The 18482-nt window shown below is 37.8% G+C and overlaps 1 protein-coding gene across 2 annotated transcripts in view; it reads right to left on the bottom strand.

Moving 5' to 3' along the window:
• Positions 1–1253: 1253 nt before the first annotated feature.
• The window catches only part of LOC131195527 (desmoglein-1-like), a 38333-nt gene continuing 21104 nt past the window's right edge, over positions 1254–18482 (bottom strand). For both annotated transcript variants that reach the window (XM_058177500.1, XM_058177501.1), the window contains exons 7-16: positions 18322–18456; positions 16325–16510; positions 14899–15170; positions 14100–14242; positions 13207–13428; positions 10333–10938; positions 9316–9467; positions 8159–8222; positions 6501–6715; positions 1254–5408 (exon numbers count right to left, since the gene is read on the bottom strand). In XM_058177500.1, coding sequence (XP_058033483.1) covers positions 4470–5408; positions 6501–6715; positions 8159–8222; positions 9316–9467; positions 10333–10938; positions 13207–13428; positions 14100–14242; positions 14899–15170; positions 16325–16510; positions 18322–18456 — 2934 coding nt within the window. In that variant the 3' untranslated portion in view covers positions 1254–4469. The remainder of the gene's footprint in view (positions 5409–6500; positions 6716–8158; positions 8223–9315; positions 9468–10332; positions 10939–13206; positions 13429–14099; positions 14243–14898; positions 15171–16324; positions 16511–18321; positions 18457–18482) is intronic.

The raw sequence follows: 18482 nt of genomic DNA on the forward strand, positions 1-18482 counted from the left end.
GCTTCATAGTGCTTTTACAGCCCTCTCTAAGCGGTTTACAGAGTCAGCATATTGCTCAACAATCTGGCTCCTGATTTTACCCACCTTGGAAGGATGGAAGGCTGAGTCAACCTTGAGCCTGGTGAGATTTGAACTGCTGAACTGCAGCTAGCAGTCAGCTGAAGTAACCTGTAGTACTGCACACTAACTACTGTGCCATCTATTCTCTATATCTATAATATATATTGGATTGTGTATACCATACCTATTGGCAACTGTCACAGTCAAGTAGTGAAAGAAAGTGGGATGGGAATGGGATCCCAACTTTCTCACATACAGAATACATACATAAGATTGTGGTGCAAGAGGAAGTAAGAGAGCACCCATTCCATTCTATCTATGGAAGCTGAACAGATTGGCAATTAGATGTTGTTGCAGGTCTTTGAACATCTGAGATATCTGCTTTTATTTTGCGGAGTGACTGAACCAATGCTGGATACCTAGAACATTTATGGAGGGTTTCATCTGGCTTTTACTGTATAAGAAGGATTCTGAAATGTTGTCGGCTTAGCTCAGTTTTGAGTCACATAAAGAGCCGCACCCTACCCAGCAGCTATGGTGCGGTGTCATTGAAGCAAAGATTGAGAGTTATATTTAAAAAGAAAGAGGCCATTATTTGACGTTTAGGATTGAATCACTTTGCTTTTTATAAGCGGGCTTATGAGATAAAAACTTGATATTTCACATTGAAATTCTTACCAGTTTTCTGTATTCATTACTGCTGAAGATTGATGGCAGATGCTTCCTTCTAGATCAGGGGTCTCCAACCTTGGTAACTTTAAGCCTGGAGGACTTCAACTCCCAGAATCCCTCAGCCAGCAAAGCAAAGCTGGCTGGGGAATTCTGGGAGTTGAAGTCCTCCAGCTTAAAGTTGGAGACCCCTGTTCTAGATGACCTATGTTCCTTCAGAGAGGACATGCTTGCAATTGTAATCTAGTTTAGAAGATTTTCCAATGGATTGTATTGTTAGTTTCGCTTAAGAAATATTTATGCAACACTATTTTGAAAAAAAGCAAAGGAATTAGGATCTTTTAATAGAAAAACAAGAAGGTCTTGTTTTTTTAAAAAATGCCATTTAACTAGACCGGACCTGTCAAATGGTCGGTATGAAGAGTGAGTACTGTAAAAGCAACCTTGTTGTCTCTTATGTCCTTCAGATTTCAGCTTAAGGAATTCTACATCATGTTCAGTAGTAAATAAACATTAAAAGAGTAAAAAGAAATTTGTCCAGACATTTTATTAATATTATGTTACAGCTTCAAATTTCAGCTTGTGTGCCAATTTATTGTAATCCCACAGGTATGACATTTCATTCCTAGAGAAAACATTCTTTCTGAAAAGCAATCCCACCCCAAACCAGCAATGGGAGCTTATATTTAGAAAGGATTTAGACATCCTGACTTGAATGATAGACTTGTTTCTGGTTGGAAAACAAAAAAAGCCTACATTTTTTTCAACATTAAATTTGTAAAGAGAGCCAGTGCAGTTAAAGAAAATTATTTCCTAGAAGGATGTTGATTAAAAAAATGTTTTAATTGGAGTTACTTGCATCCTACAACATGTATTCGGATAAAAAATTTGCTTTCAGAAGAATAAAAATAATTTAAAAAAATGACTGCAAATACAGCTTTGTAATATTATGTCCTAATATTTTAGCTCATTATTAGGCATGTTGTAAGAAGTACAACTTCTTTACGGCTTATGTTGATGCCTTTTATAAAATGTAAACATGGAATATATATGTAGAACGCCATTTATCAACAAGACTTTGTGATTCCTCCTGTGGAGAAACATTTGACGTGGGTTTCAGCTTATAAGGTCAAATAATACAATTTTCTTTTCTTTCCTTTTTTTAGCCCGCAGGGTTGCAACAGTTCTTCAGATCAGGGGTCTCCAACCTTGGTCCCTTTAAGACTTTAAGCTTTGCTGGCTGAGGGACTCTGGGAGTTGAAGTCCACAAGTCTTAAAGGGACCAAGGTTGGAGACCCCTGCTTCAGATTGTTTAACATATTGTCATGGGGACAGTTAAATAGCATTTCCTTTAACAGAGGAATTCAAGTGACTACTTAACAGCTTTGATTTTACCCTGTATTACTATAACCCAGAAGTCTTCAAACTTGGCAGCTTTAAGACTTGTGGACTTCAACTCCCTGAATTCTCCAGCCAGCACAGCACAGAATACTGGGAGTTGAAGTCCTCTGCTATAACCAAATCAAACTCAAGCAGCAATGTTTCGAGGGGGCAGCAAGGGGGTGGTTCAAACAACATAAACAGCATTACAGCATGGCAACACCAGCTCTGTCCCTTTTCTACACACCTGGAAGCGTCATGCATGCTGCCTGAGCTCAGGAATAAAACAGAGATTTTAATTAAAAGATGGGTGTTCATTTTCTACAGGTATAAAACTCTTCATACTTCAACTATGCAAAAATACAATTGCGACTGGGCTGATTTCCGCATGTAAGAAAATAGGTGTGGCATTAAATAATTACATAATGGTTAATGTCTCATTAAATGATTACAAGACATAATTAGGTTAGTAATTAGGGGAAGAAAGTGAAAGATATCTCATATTTGAAACTATGATTTCCAGGATTATTTGGAAAACAAAGTATACATATGCACAATTCGAATATTTTGCAAGGTTTCAGGTTGCTTTGGGCAGATTTTAAAAAAGATATAAAGACAAATTAAAGGTACAATGCCATATTTTTGTCTGTAGAAAAAAGAGCTGAGGGGAAGCTTTCTGCAAAAAAAAAATCAACTGTGGATACTAGATCAAGTTGCTAGATGTATTAGAAATTACTCTTGTATTTACATCTTAGTATCTTTGGGCTGGTCAACATGCTTGTTAAATTGGGAAGAAAATTAAACACCAGGAGCAGAGATAAAAACCCATATTCTTACGTTACTATAGAATTCTATACCAAAACTAACAGTGTACATCATGGGTGTCAAACTCGCAGCGTCACATTGCCATCACATGATGTTTTGTGATTTTTTTCCCCCTTCACAGAGCTGGGGTGGGCGTGGCCTGCGTGGGACTCATTTGGCTTGTGGGCTGCCAGTTTGACACCCCTGGTGTACATAAAAGGTAAAGGGGATAGTTTACTATAATCTGGTGGCATTTCTTGCGTCTAATAACTGTATTTACATTGGAGTGTATTCTCTATATTGGAGCTACTTTTAGTTTACATATGGTACATAACTAAATAATGAAGGTCAGGTTCTAAAGAATTGTGTTATTTTTTCATGCCAAACATGGTTATGAACTATTGCCCTGAAAGATCAGGGTTTTTTTAGAATTAAATTGTTAAAAACTGATGGGAAGTCATCTGAAGTCTTTTATTTGAGAATGGAATCAACATTTTTTTTTAAAATTTTCAGAATCCTATATCAATGGACAGAATGACTAGCAATAGTGTATTGTGATTTGCTATTGAAAAATGAATAGATCTAAATTTCTACCACTTTTCTGTCAATTCTAAGTCTAAAATAGCTTTTTGGATTCTGTCTAATGAAGCCTATACTTTATTTTAATAGCTCAGCATTTGGGATTTAAATATGTAGAGACCTTGTTTCTCTATTTTCTTGGGAGAAGAATATTTTGGTATTCAAGTTTCTGTTTAAATCACATATAGCAATTTTATCTCTGTATAAAATCAGAGGAAGGTGGTTGTTGCTGTTATTTTTTTGCTATATGTTTGAAATTTAAATTTAAAATAAAGCACAAATGAGTATTTGTCCACTCACAAATACTTTCATAATACATGATATGCTGCCTAAATCTGTTAACATTCTATACATTTCTATTGTTACAGCAGAATACTGTCATTCTTAAGGACTGTTATACTGATTGTAATTCATAGTCTTGTTCACAGATACAGCATTAATATATGCCATTTTTTTCTGTTGACACTTTTTTATCTTTTTGCTTATGTTGACTAACTGCTTTAAGATGAAACTAAACTGCTGAATTTATCAGATCATTATTTGGAACAGTTTCTATGCAATTGCTTTAAAATACAGTAAGGAATTCCAGAATTTAACAGTTCCTATAAATCACTTTGTGCACAGTTGCATTTCCTTACCATGGTGTTAATAAGAGGAGTGATAAATATGATAATAAAGAGGAGTGATATATTGGTCCAAATATTGCTCAACAGCAAATATATACAAAAGGCTCTGTTAGTGATTTCTCCATTATGTACACTATCATGTTTCCAAAGGCAATATATCAGAATTTTCTTATGTTGGCAGTGCCCTTATATTTTGTTTTATAACTAAATAATGTTAGGAGATTCTGTTTCAGACAAGAATCATTTTTCTGATTTTTAATTTGCTATCTATAAATAATAAAAACATTATTTAGCAGCATATCTAAAAAATAAAAAGGGGGAGAGAAAACACGTAGTCACAAATGATCTTTACTAATTAGAATACTGTATAGTGCTGTATTTTGTTACCCTTCTTCGAGTTGAACCAGGAGAAGCTGTTCCAATTGTCTGACTAAGAAGATTATCAGAAGTCAACAATGAATTAGGACCACTACTTAGATTCCCAGGGCCACCACTCGCTCCTGTTCCAGACAGAACTCTTTCGGTTACAACTACATTACGGGCACTTGATATGTCAGAAGGGAGAGTCATGTTGCCATGTACACTAGCAGCAGGTCGAATCACTCTTTCGGTCACAATTACATTTGACCCTTCTGTCAAATTAGGAATGCTCAAAGAAGCTGGTAACCTTGAATTAGGAGCAATTACTCTTTCTGTGACCACAACATTTGACCCACCTGGTAGATCGGGAATATCTATCATGCCATGCAAATCAGTGACTGGGGCAGGAGCCAGCACTCTTTCTCTGACCACAACATTTGATTCACTCAGAGGATCAACATTAAGTGTAGGAGGTTTCATTGTTGAGCCTGAAGTATATGTTTCTGTTACAACTACATTACCATGGAGCATAGGATCAGGCATTGGCCTTTGAGGTTGTACATTGGAAGTGGTGGTGTAAGTATTTTCTGTAACAACCGTGGTACCACCAACAGCAGTAGGTTGAGGCATAGATGAAGATGTGTTAACAACAATCGTGGTTCCAGGTGGTGGCAGATTTACCTCAATATCAGGATTGGGCAGAGGCATATTGAGACCTGGGAAGTGCTCAATCTCTCTTCCCAAGCAGATCTCCGCCAGGGTCTTAAATTTAGGACCCAGTGTATCCAAATAGGACTCATCCAGATCATCCCCAATAAAACTGCAACAGCCAATGGAACCAACAGGACTGCCTATGCCCTCATGATCATATATTAGGAGACAGTCATTTGCAGGTCTGCCTTCATCTTCATCAGCATAGGCAAATGCTTTCTAAAAATAAATAAGCAAGACAGAATTAGCACTGTTTATCATTAAGAGGAGAAAGAATATCAAAATGTTCTCTAAAAAAGTAAGTACTAAAAGTAGGGTGATTAACTTGGATTTCAGCTATATCAGTTGTTTCAAACTGAACCCAAAGTCTCATTTGTACAGTCTCATTTCATAACATGGATAATTTGCATTTTACTTCATACTGTGGAAAGCCAGTCCAAATTTTGCACCAAGGAATATCGAATATTGCAAGTTATGAGCACTTTGCACCACTACCATTACTTGGCATAATATAGCTTAGGCTTGTGTTCATAAATCTGAACATAACACTAAGCAAATATTCCTAATAATAACTTACTACCATTCTCTATAGCCATGATGGCGAACCTATGGCATGCATGCCACAGGCAGCACACGTAGCCATATCAGTGGGCACGTGAGCTTAGCTCCTTTTCGGGCCTTCTGGGCCCACTAGAAGTAGGGAAACAGGCTGTTTCGTGCCTCCGGAGGGCCTTGAGGGGTGGTGGGGAAGGCCCGTTTTTCTCTCTCACCTGGCTCCAGAGCCTCTCTAGGAATCTCTAGGACTTTCCCCAATGGCTTGTTTGCCAACTTCTGGTGGGATTGGAAGGCCCGTTTTTTGCTGTGCCCCATCTCCAGGGCCTCTCTAAGAGTCTGGGGAGGGTGAAAACGGCCCTCCCTACCGCCCTGGAGGTCCTCTGGAGGTCAAAAATGGCCAGTTTGCCAACTTCCGGTCCCACTGGGAGTTGGCAAAAAGGCCATTTCTGGCCTCTGGAGGACCTCTGGGGGTGAGGTGGGGTGGGGAAGGCCATTTTCACTCTCCCCAGACTCCTGGAAAGGCTCTGGACCCAGGTGAGAGAAAAAAACAGGCCTACCAGGCCATTGCGTGCCAGGAGCGGGGGGGAGCGGGGGGGCAGGTGTCACGTGCGCATGCGTGGGGGTGGGGAACATAGAATTATAGGTGTGGGCACACACATGCGCGACCCCCCCGCTCCAAACCTTCTGGCATGCAATGGCAAAAAGGTTAGCTATCACTGCTCTATAGTTTTCTAGGTACAGTATAAATTGGTTTACCTCAGAGAAGTAGCTGTCTAGGAAGGCCATATTCACACTACTTTCTCGGTATTCTTTTATTCCTCCAAATGTATCTTTCCGTCCCGTTAGCCCATAGCCCGTGGTTGTCCCATAACCAAGTCCAGTTCCATAGCCTTTTGTTGCTCCAAGTCCTGTTGTTTCTTCAATTCCTGAACTCACCATTCCTCCATCACCATATTTAGTTGTGTAGATATCTGATAATGATGATGATTATTTATTTATTATTCAAAACAAAATAAAAGGACAATACAATCACCTGTCTTCAAGGCCTGGGAAAATAACTAGCTCTTCAGTAATTTATTGAACAACATATGGGTGGTAACCAACAACTGACTTGTGTGTGAGGGGGGTCATTCTAAAGGGCAGAAATTGAAACAGAGTAGGCACAATTCCTTGATTTTGCAAGATGATAGCATTCAATCGAGGGAACTTGCAGTATGCCCACCCTGATGGGCCTAATCACATGGGAAAAGATGATAGTCCTAGGCAGTTTCTCAGTATGCCTTGAAACACTAAAGGAGATAACCACCAGCTTGAATTGTACTCTGTCTTCAATAACAACCCCAAAAGACCTTGCTAACCACAGCTTCCACCTGCTTTTTGAGAACTGAGAGTTCAAGGAGACTGCTAAATTGCATACATCTCAAATGGGTAATTACAACTCCATGGAGCATTAGAGTCAACAATGGGGGCACAAACAGAGATAGAAACTCAGTCTTGGTAGGATTAAGCCTGGGGCTGTTTTCCCCCATTCAGGTCTAAAGCCTCCAAACACTGGCTCACTAACTCAATTAACCAGGGGTCAAGATATGCAATTGGACATCATCTGCACGCAGTATATATTGATGGCATGTGACACCAAACTGGAAAATGATCTTATCCAGGATTTTCATGTGAACAGAAGAAGTGTCAAGCTCTGTGGCACCCAACATGTAAGGGGCCTGTAAGCAAGTTTTCTTCCTACCTGTCAATACCAATTTAAATCAGCCACAGAAAATAGAGGAGAGCCATCATAAAAGAGTGACTATGATGATAATTATAGTGTTGATGATAACACATAATAGAGTCAAAGAACAGTAGTGATCAATTTGCTGATCAATTTTAATTGTTGAAAAGCTGAATGTAAAACAATTGAGGCCCAATTTCTATTGATGTGCTGTGAATATTACAGTCAGTCCTATGTTCCTATCAGTGGTGGGTTTCAAAACCTTTTATTACTGGTTCTGTGGGTGTGGCTTGGTGGGTGTGGCATGGCTTGGTGGGTGTGGCAGGAGAAGGATACTGTAAAATCTCCATTCTCACCCCACTCCAGGGAAAGGTTATTGCAAAAATCCCCATTTCCTTCCGATCAGCTGGGAATTGGGAGGCAGAGAATAGATAGGGGCAGGGCCAGTCAGAATTTTTACTACCAGTTCTCCAAACTACTCAAAATTGACACTACCGGTTCTCTAGAACTGGTCAGATACTTTTTGTATAACAATTTTTGTAACTATTTTCATGGGCCCAGAGAGATTCTATTTCCACAAATGATAAGAATTACATGTAGAATAATAAGGACAAATTGATTCCTCCACTTTCCTGCTATTTCTATCCCCATCAACTATCATAATCTGCCAGTTAAATGTTAGTTTGTTTACCTGAAGAGTCTGCAAACTCCCCTTTACTTGCACCAGTTACTGGTGCACAGATATTTGACACATCCTGGAAAGAAAGACCAAGCTAAGTTATTAAAATATACTTTTTAATAAGTAACATACATTTAAGATAGAGATTATTTTGCTGTGATTAGGGGAACTGTTAATGTAATGGAAAGCAATAGTGCATTTGGTAGAAACATGACAGATTTGTGTGCAAGTATGCCTTAGTTTGGTTATAGAGTCTATACTCCTGTAGTTCCTTGTGACAGTACTGCCAATGGATCCATCTGGTTTGGTATTAGCACCTAAGTGATCTTGGCTTGATTTGGAAGCAATCAGTGTTTGGACCTGATTACTACTGGGATGGGAGACCATTGGGACAAAATATCCTGGAATGAGGTGGCAGCAGACCACTATTGTAGAGTTGCCAATATACCCCCTCCCTCCTCTCCACATGGTTGTGGTCACACAGTCATGCTGGGGATGTAAAAAATAAGAAAGATGAAATTGACTGAGTTATATAGAATATGTTACCTATGGCAGAAGGGGCTAAATATTTTTAAGTCCAGAATGAGATAACATTCAGAAGAGGCTTAGTCAGATGCTTCCCTAATTCACTAGACTATAAGAAGGAAGCAGAATCAGATTTGCAAGATTCTGTTATTTATACCGGTACTAATCTCAATAAAAGTAGTGTCAGCCTTCTTGTAGCCTTGTAGTGTCAGCCTTCTTGATTTCCTGCTCTTGTCTTCCTAGCACAGTTGAACTTGAGGGCAACTTTCCCTTTGGCTGGAATAGTAGGGTACCTGCTAATAAGCACTTCTAGGCTCTTTCTACCTATTCATTTGTCCTTTCTGAGAGTATGTCAATGATTAAGCAATGGGAAGCAAAGGCAGCCTGCACTTTTCTTTCCTAACAAGGTACAGATTGACCTCCTAGGTCATGAAAAAATGGAGAACTACTGATGGATAGTGGCAAAGAGGTTCCCTAGTCTAAAAAGGGGTAAAGATTTTCTGTAGTCAGCTACTAGCCCTTGGTCTTGGTGATTGGACTAATGCATCTTGAAGGAACCTGTTGGTTAATGCTGAAATAATATGTATCTGCAAGTAGACGTGGGACTATGCACATGTCTTTGTGTGTTACAGTGAAGAACTAACCCGGTCTTCAGGCTGTGCTCCTTCAATTCCCCAGGAATGGATAGCTCCTTCTGTGCATTCAGGCACAGGCTCAAATCCAGCTCCTACTCCACCAGCAGATCTGGATCCCAGATAACCAAAACAATCACTCTGTGACATCAGAATTGGTACCACTGATAAACCAAAATGAAACAAAAAGTTATGTACTTTTCATCAGTTGACTAAATATTTGACCTGTATATAAATAGAAGCACACAATAACATGGGAGCAGTCTATTTCTCATCTACAATGTCTACAAAAGCCATATAATCATTTCTGGAGGCTCTTGCTCCAGGTACCTTTACAGGTTGAAGTGTGTTGAGTGGATGTTTGGGCACAGTTAGCTGCCCCTCCCCCCACACTTTGGAAACCTTTTTCTGGACAGACACACCTGGCATCTACATTACTGATTTTCGGTGCTAGACATATACTTCCTAAATTTTAATTCCTTCAGTGCCATGTATTAATCATTTTATATCTGTTATCTAGAGTTTTTAAGGTCCTTTTTACTGATAATTTTCATTATTTAATGTGGTTTTTTTGGTAGTTTAATAGACAATTTTTTCTTTGAAAATCACAATCACATTCTTAAATAAATGAGCAAACATTTTTCAGGATAATAGTGAAGATTTTTGAAAACCAAAAATAGCAGCATGTGCATTTGCATTCAGCAGATGATGCATCTCAAGATGGACATCATGAGCAGAACACTTTTTAACTGAGTTTTTTTCTTCTTGCATCGAGACATTGAAACCAGGTTCACAGCAACATTCTAGTATTGTCAGTGTACCTTACCAGTCAACCTCTAAGGCCAAGTTTGAGGATGCATACAGAATTGTTTTCGATCATTCATCCCCAATTAATGGGAATCAAAAGGTGCATTTTATAGAAACATTACATATTGCAGCAAAAAGTTTTATAGAAGAAGTCAAAAATCATATTATATAGGAAAGACATTTTTAAAAAAAGGAATAATTCTCTCCTTATGGAATACTTACACACAAATATTAATCCTCCAAGAATCATCAGGCCAATGGCAGCTGCGCTAAGAGATGTATCTCCAGAATTTTGCCTTGCTCCTCCTACGTCAATCACATGTCCACTAGTGCCATCATGTACATATTCGCCACCTGTGCCACCTGTACCACCACCACCACCACCACCATCAGTACCACCTCCACCTGTTCCCCAGCCACCTGCTCCTCCACCACCTGCTCCTCCACTGCCTGTTCCCCCACCACCTGTTGCTCCACCACCTGTTCCCCATCCATCCATTCCTCCACCACCTGCTCCTCCGCCACCTGCTCCTCCACCACCCATTCCTCCACCACCTGCACCTCCACCACCCGCTCCTCCTCCACCTGCTCCTCCACCACCTGCTCCTCCACCACCTGCTCCTCCACCAGCTCCACCACCACCAATAATTATAACTTTGACTCTTTTGGTAGCCATTTTGACACACATTCCATTTTGATCACAATGACAGGCTTGCAGAGGAATTACAAGTGGCCTTTGACAGCTTTTGCCACTGTTGTCGGTCACTCTGACTTGGACCTCATAAATTATGAATTCTATGTTGTTAGTGAACAGAGCTGCAGAAGTACCTGAAGGGAGAAATAAGGGAAGGGACTATATTAAGAACTCTGCTTTGAATTCTCTATAATTAAAGTTCATTCTCCTAAATAATTATTGTGAATTTGACTATGAAAATTCAAGGAACAAAACTTCTTCAGTGGGATAGGCATAATATATATGTATGTGTATGTGTGTTTATGTGTGTGTATGTGTGTCTGTACAGGTAATTCTTGATTTACAACCAAAATTGAGACCAGAAAATCATTATGGTGGTAACTTGAGTCAGACTTAGTTTTATAACAATTTACACAATCAGTAAGTGAATCCCAACTTCTCCAATAGGAATTTTTTGCCAGAAATTAGCAGAAAAGGTCATAAATCATAATTACATAATTGCAGGAAACTGCAACTGCTTGTAAATACAAGCTGGTTGTTAAGTGCCTGAATTCCAATCACGTGACTGCAAGGGTGTTGTAACAATTAGAAATGTGAGTACGGATCATAAGTCATTTTGCCCAAAGCTGTTATAGCTTTGAACCATTATTAAACCAAGAGCCATATGTCGAGAACTTTCTGTGTATCAGTTTGTATCTGGACTGATCACAGTGATGGCCTTCAACTTTATACATTTTTGCCTTCCTCTTCTCCCCTTGTCAGTCCTGCAAGGTGGGTAAAGTCAAGCAGCAGGAATTGCTAGAAGTCTTGGAATGTACCTTAATGTGGTTAAGGTATTGTAACAGAATCTTAAAACTCACTCAAAGCCCCACTCTACTTAAACTTATGTATAATAAAATCAAGGCAGACTTGACTTTAATTTCTTTCTTATGCTTTCCATTTTACCAAAATTAAGGTATCTTTTCTGAATTGAACCTGACATATTGTCACATAGCACTCTACTCATACTCTTCTAAACTTGAAGATCTCTAGGAGCTGCTGGGAGGAAAGTGAAAATGTATATTTTCCCCCAAATTCTGAAATAATTTTCTGAAATTACACATTTCGGAACTCTACTGCTTGGGCTGAGAAGTCTTCAGAAAATAAAATTCAGCAAACAGCTGCACAGGCATACATGCACACACACACTGGTGCAGGTATCTCCTGCAGCTATGTTGCTGTATCAGAAATACTTTTCAATTGAAAGAAGTGATTTTGGATGGGGAAGAAAAGAAAATACTCAGCATTGCACTCATGAATTAGTCAAAGGTAACTATGAGAGGGAGAAACGGAGACTTCCTAGCAATTATTTCATGAATTGTTTAATTATTTTGACTTAGAAAGGGGTATTTACATTGACTACGAATTACATTATGTGAAACCATTGCGTGCAGCCTTTTCCAAAGCAAGACCTCAGTTTTTTATTTGCAACAGACAGAAGGAATAATCTTGAGGAACAGGAAGCTAAGAAGACAATGGTCAGATAAAAGAAGTCCGGGTCAGAACTGTAATTTAAGCAAGCATCTTAGACAAGATAAAGGGAGGGCAAGGGGAAGCACATTCTGGCTTGCAAGATTCCATTATCATAACCTTATAATGAAAATAGTAATGGATTGCATTACTTTTGTTTCCTACACTCTTTTAGCACTACGAAGCAGTATATAAGCCTATTGCTATTTGATAAAAAATATTTTGTTTGTCCTCCTCCTCATTTTCATACTGCTGACCCTGTTTCCATCTTCTTTAAAAATAACTGAGGCTAGGAGAAATTGATGCCACTGCCCCAGTAGTGCTGGGATTCATATACAGCTGACGGATTAACCCTCGAAGGTCAGATGGATCAATAATTCAAAGCAATAAAATGTATCAATCGAAATATCCCCAGAGCTATTGCATTACTTTGGTTTTCCTTGTATGCTCCTATTTACACTGAGAGCATATGCACCAAGACAAATTCCTTGTGTGTCCAATCACACTTGGCCAATAAAATTCTATTCTATTCTATTCTATTCTATTCTATTCTATTCTATTCTATTCTATTCTATTCTATTCTATTCTATTTATTAGCTCATTGCCTATAATGAGTGGAGAAAATATAGTTTGACAAAAAATTCAGAAAGAAGAAAGGGTGGTGGTGGGGGAGTGTAATGCAGTTGTCTGAAATGAACATTTGACTTCAAGACTTCTTTAAAAAGCCCAGGCCACCACCAATAGATGCTTGTGTGCAACCATGGGTTGCATGTATAGTATTCCACATGTGAAAAGAATGTTAGACACGCCCCAGCAAGAACAGATATAAAGGGAGGGTTAAGTGGGGAAGAAGAGCATGGAAAAACTCTGAATGCGTAATTTCATTCGCTCACCATTTACTGTTTTGATATCCCACCAGCTGTCTTGAGGCTGAGCGATAATGCTAAACGTAAAGGGTGGCCCATATGGAGAATCATCTGGATCGTTAGCTGTGATCACCACATTTGGATTGTCCATACATACTCTTCTGATCTCCTCAGTCAGAATAGGACAGTTATCATTGACATCTTGAATAGTAAGCATAATAGTGCCAGTGGCTGTTGTGTAAGGGCTGCCTGCAATAAATAATACCCATGAAGGAAAATAAAATCAAATAGATGTCATCACACAACAATGTATGTTGCACACATGCAATAAACTCAGTGCATAAAGGATCATCTGGAAAAGTTAATTTAAGCAGATAAGAAAATGATAGGAAGAAAAGGGGCAGTTTTTAATAGCTGGATGGCATGTATAATTTTAAATGCAACTTCCAAAATGAAGGCTAATTGAAAAATTTATCAGTTCACTTATAACATCTAAGAATAACACTAAAAGCATATAGTATCCAGAGTTTGTCAGATCTCTAAATATATAGCAAAGACAAGATTAAAAAGTTTGGGCAGAAATGGTGGTTCTCAGTACCGTAGAAAATTTGGTTTGCATTCCTGTGCAGCTTAGCAAAGCAGTTTCCCAGCTGGCTGGGGAATTCTGGGAGTTTGAAGTCCACACACCTTAAAGTTGCCACGGTTGATAAACATTGCTATAGTGGTTTAAAACAACCAGCAAAATCTTTGTTCCAGATGTTTAGGGAAGTATTTACTTTCTTTTATTTAAAAATTACATAGAGCACTTTCCCACTTAGTTAAAACAGCTAGGGAAATTATTTAGAATAATAATTCCATATTTCTAACTGTGTACTGCTTATGAGCAATAATGAGTATTAAAACAAAATTCATGTTCTTACCTCTGGTAATAGCAAGTACCTCTGCTGTGTATACCCCATTGACTACATAAATTGATTCTCGATCAATAGTTTTCTTAAAAGTGATGACAGCAGTTTGAGGATTGATTTGAAACCAGGCAGCAGGATCACGGCCTATCTCATACCTGTGTTTTGGACAATGGAAATGCTTAGAATGAATTATAAATGTTAAAATAGTGACAGACACTAAACTTTTGCTAAAGCACACTGTTCACTTTGATTGACTCATTACATGAAAAAAAGAATTCTGACAGTTGTAGTTGTAATAATTTCTGAGGGTGCTAGCTATTTTTTTAAAAAAATAAAATGTATTTCTTATTTTCCCTCCTGTCAAAGTACCAGCTAATAATTACACTGAAGTATTTCACACTGCACTATTGTAAGCAATTTTCAGAAATGCAGAATATTTTAACGTATGTTTTTTTTTCAGAAAGTCTCAAATTGTCTGCAACCCTTGTAAAGGCTGAATATCAATTCTGGATTTAAGGGCTGAATTTTGCCATGAGACATTGAGCACCACACTAGTCAGGCACAATTTAGCTTAGAATCTTGAGTCAGATATAATACTTGAGGTTGATTTATGTTGAATATCCAGTTTTGGGGATTTGAGAAATAGAAGTTCTAAATATATACAGTATATTTAAACCAAAACCATATAAAATTTTAATTCATTGAGGGAAGACAAAATTGAAGTAGAGAATTAGTAATTGGTAAGCAGTTAGTTATCCCACCCAATTTTATCTAGCTGAATACATAAGTTTCAGGCCAAAGGCTATCTTACCGAATATTTGTGGCAATTTTTCCAGTATCTTGATCAATGGCTTGGAATGTCGCAACAGTGTAAGTGAGTATACTTTCGCTTGTTAAGCTCTCAGATGCAGTGATGGTCATTGTAGATGGACTAAATGCTGGTCCTTCAATTACATTAGTTATCTGCACCACAATTGGGATTCCAGTAGGTTGATAAAGAGAAGCCACAGAAGAGTGGAAAGGGGCAACATTTCGCACACCAATATTAATGTTTATGGTTGAAAATTGTTCATAATCAATTTCCTAAAATAAAGAAATGGCATACATGAATTTTACATTTGAATTATGTGTATTTGTGTGTGCGTATATATGAATGCACCAAGAAATTCACTTGTCTCTTAATAGTATATTCAGACATATAGAACATTGTATAGAATGACAGATCATCCAAGAATAGAAAGAAATCATTTCTAAAATAGAGCCAGCCATTCAAAAACTTCTAAATACAAATAAAGTCAAATTGGAGATTCTACTGAATGTTAAAAAGAATGATGCTAATGAAATCAAATGCCACCAAGAAACAAATGAACTCCATTAGGAATATGAAGCTACTATTATTTTCAGATGGACAAGTTAAATTAGTGATAATTATATATGTTGTTTTATTTATTTCCTCAATCTGAGAAGAATTGCCTTAAGCCATTTTAAAAAACAAATCAACATGAGTTTAGGACATTAGTAGCTTAAATGATGTGATGTGTATATATTTACAGAATTTAATATGTAAATAAAGTCAGATTTTGATTACAGCAGAGAACTTGATCATTTTTAACACCTCCCTCTTTCATTGTGGTGTTTAGTTGCCAACTTCCAAACAGCTGATTGTTGTGCTGGGTGCAGTGGCCCAACTCCCTCCCTGCTGCTAGGCTTCTCCTCATCTTCAATAGTCCCCCCCACTCCACAAATTGACTGCAACCAAGGCAGACCTCCACTACCTCTGCCCTTCCCTGCCCTGCCCTGCCCTGCCCTGCCCTTCCCTTGATAAGTCACTACTTGTATCACATAAAGAAGATTTAACAACCAATTGAGCTGGCTTTGATTCATAGCCAAAGGCAGTGGTGGGATTCAGCCAGTTCACACCACTTTGGGAGAACCGGTTGTTAACTTTCTGAGCAGTTTGGCAAACTGGTTGTTGGAAGAAATCATTAGGGCAGAGAACTGGTTGTTAAATTACTTGAATCCCACCACTGACCAAAGGCATACAATGACATAGTTTGGGAAATATTGCAGAAGTAAACTAGATAATTTTCCATTTACAAATGAAATAATCCTTATCCAGATATTCTTCTGGGCACTGCTATTATAAAAAAAATGCCAGGGGAGATGTTTGATTATCTCATACTCAGAATCAAAATGTAAGTCTCAAAAATAATAAAATAAAAATTTGAAATCCATACCTTTACAACACTCAGGATACCTTCATTAGTTGTTCTGTCTATTGTGATCTCAAAATTGTGGTTTTCATTTCCAGATATAAAGAAAAATTCCGCAAACCAGTTATCTGTAAATTCTTGATCTGCATCAAATACCTGTATCCTTAGCAGCTCCTGACTCAGTGAATTTTCTAGAATTGATACTGAAAACTAGAAGAGAAAGAATATCACAGCTGACATGTATTAGATTCCCATCAGTTTGAAAGAAATTTGGCATAATACTGTCACTGTGATTTCAAATGCTACAAATAGTAATTATCCACTTCCATTATATTATAAATTATTATATTAAAGCTGGTGGTACCTCATGCTTACTTATTGAATAATACACAAAAATTGTGGATAAACATGGGGAAAGTGTTTTTTAGTCTGGAGAGGTGAAGACTTTTTAAATGTTTTTAAATCTTGAGAACAGCTTGACCCTATTCAAGCATACACTTAAACATATGAGCTTAATGCTGGGTCAGGCTACAGAGCCTCACCTTGCTACTGCAACATTTACAGATAATGCTGTCTACATTGGATAGAATGTTGCCTACATTGGATGGAACTTTATACGTGAAGGGTTACTCACTGTAGAAGTCTATACTGTAGACTCAAAACAGAGTTAGTAGCATGACCTCATTCGTGGCATGTGCATTCCAGAGAAGAGAGTGAATAAGTGCAATGAACTCAAAGATCATCCTTAGTTTACTATAATGCTTCTACCTGCTCACTTTTTTATTTCCAACATACTAGCTGGTAGAGCACAGTAATTTTCTCTCTTCAATTTTCTCTTCGCTTTTATTGGGCAGTAGCTGTATTATCACTCATGATGACAACAAAACTTCCCAAGCTACATTGTAATTCATATCTGGTTCGTACAACAACAAATGAGTTGCTAAAACTCTCTATGGACTATACCACTTCAATATTTGGAGAAATAAACTATGTTTTTGGATGCCTTTCAGTTTTTAAGAGTAATATGTCATTATTAATAAGCAACTGAAATGTCAGGGAGAGGAATCTACCTTCAGTTGTAAGTTTTGTGTTATTTGGGTAATTTATTTTAGTGAAACAGTTCATTTATTACATGGTGAGGTGGAAATAGTATTGTTGGCCTAGGTATACTCATGATTATGCTACTTGTCCTATGTATTTTTTCATCTGAAGATTATTTCACACATGGTTACACAGCAATGAACATAGATTTTCACTGAGTGTTGCTTCACCAACGAGATGTAGTCAATCCTATCTGTTTTAGCGGTCAGATCATATTTTATATAATTTATGATTCTTTAAAAAAATATTTCATGCCATTAACACTGATTTGTTGTTGGTTTTTTTAAAAACCATTGTTAATGCATGAAGAAGTCCTAAAATTTTAAGCCACAGGCTTTGGTCTAAGAAGTTGTTTGGTTTACCTGGTTTGATTCTGAAATCTTAGCCAATATTGCATTATTACATTTTTTAGCCTTAGGAAAATTTTAAGATCTTGAATCAAGATCTTAAGTTATTCTCTTTCCTTTGGAAAGAAAAGAATAACTGTGGACCAAATACGTATCTGTTCCTTCCTGGACTTCCAAAGGCATGAAAGTCCACCCCTTATTTTATTTCTGATCCCCAGAGAATGTAGAAATAATTTCTGTCTTGATGATTACTGATAATTCAATCACAACATCTCCTTCTTTTGCTTAGGGAAGGAGTTAGGATCCATAATGGTCCTGAAAGTGATTAGGAAGTAATGAATAGAAAGGTGTTGTCATCAGCTGAGGGAGAGACTGAAAACGGAATATTGCGTAAGAAAGATATGGGGGACCAGGCTTTTGGATCCAATGAATCTAAAACTACTCCTTTTCTGGAAATTGATCTATTGATTTCCACTAATCATCCACTGTAGTGAGTGAGTATGGAAGAACAATGGTAAAATTGTGAATGAAAAGGAAATAATGATGGATCATATTAGCTATCAGTAAGCTTACCGAGCTTTGTGAAAGAGTAGGAAAATTATCATTCACATCCTGAACTTTAACCTGACACAGACATTCTGATGATATTCCATCTGGCCCTCCATTTCTGTCTGAGGCTTTGACAACCAGAGTATATTGACTTTGTTCCTAAAGAAAATATGAAGGAGAAGAAA

This window comes from Ahaetulla prasina, chromosome 3, assembly GCF_028640845.1.
Source record: "Ahaetulla prasina isolate Xishuangbanna chromosome 3, ASM2864084v1, whole genome shotgun sequence".
NCBI classification, from domain to species: domain Eukaryota; kingdom Metazoa; phylum Chordata; class Lepidosauria; order Squamata; family Colubridae; genus Ahaetulla; species Ahaetulla prasina.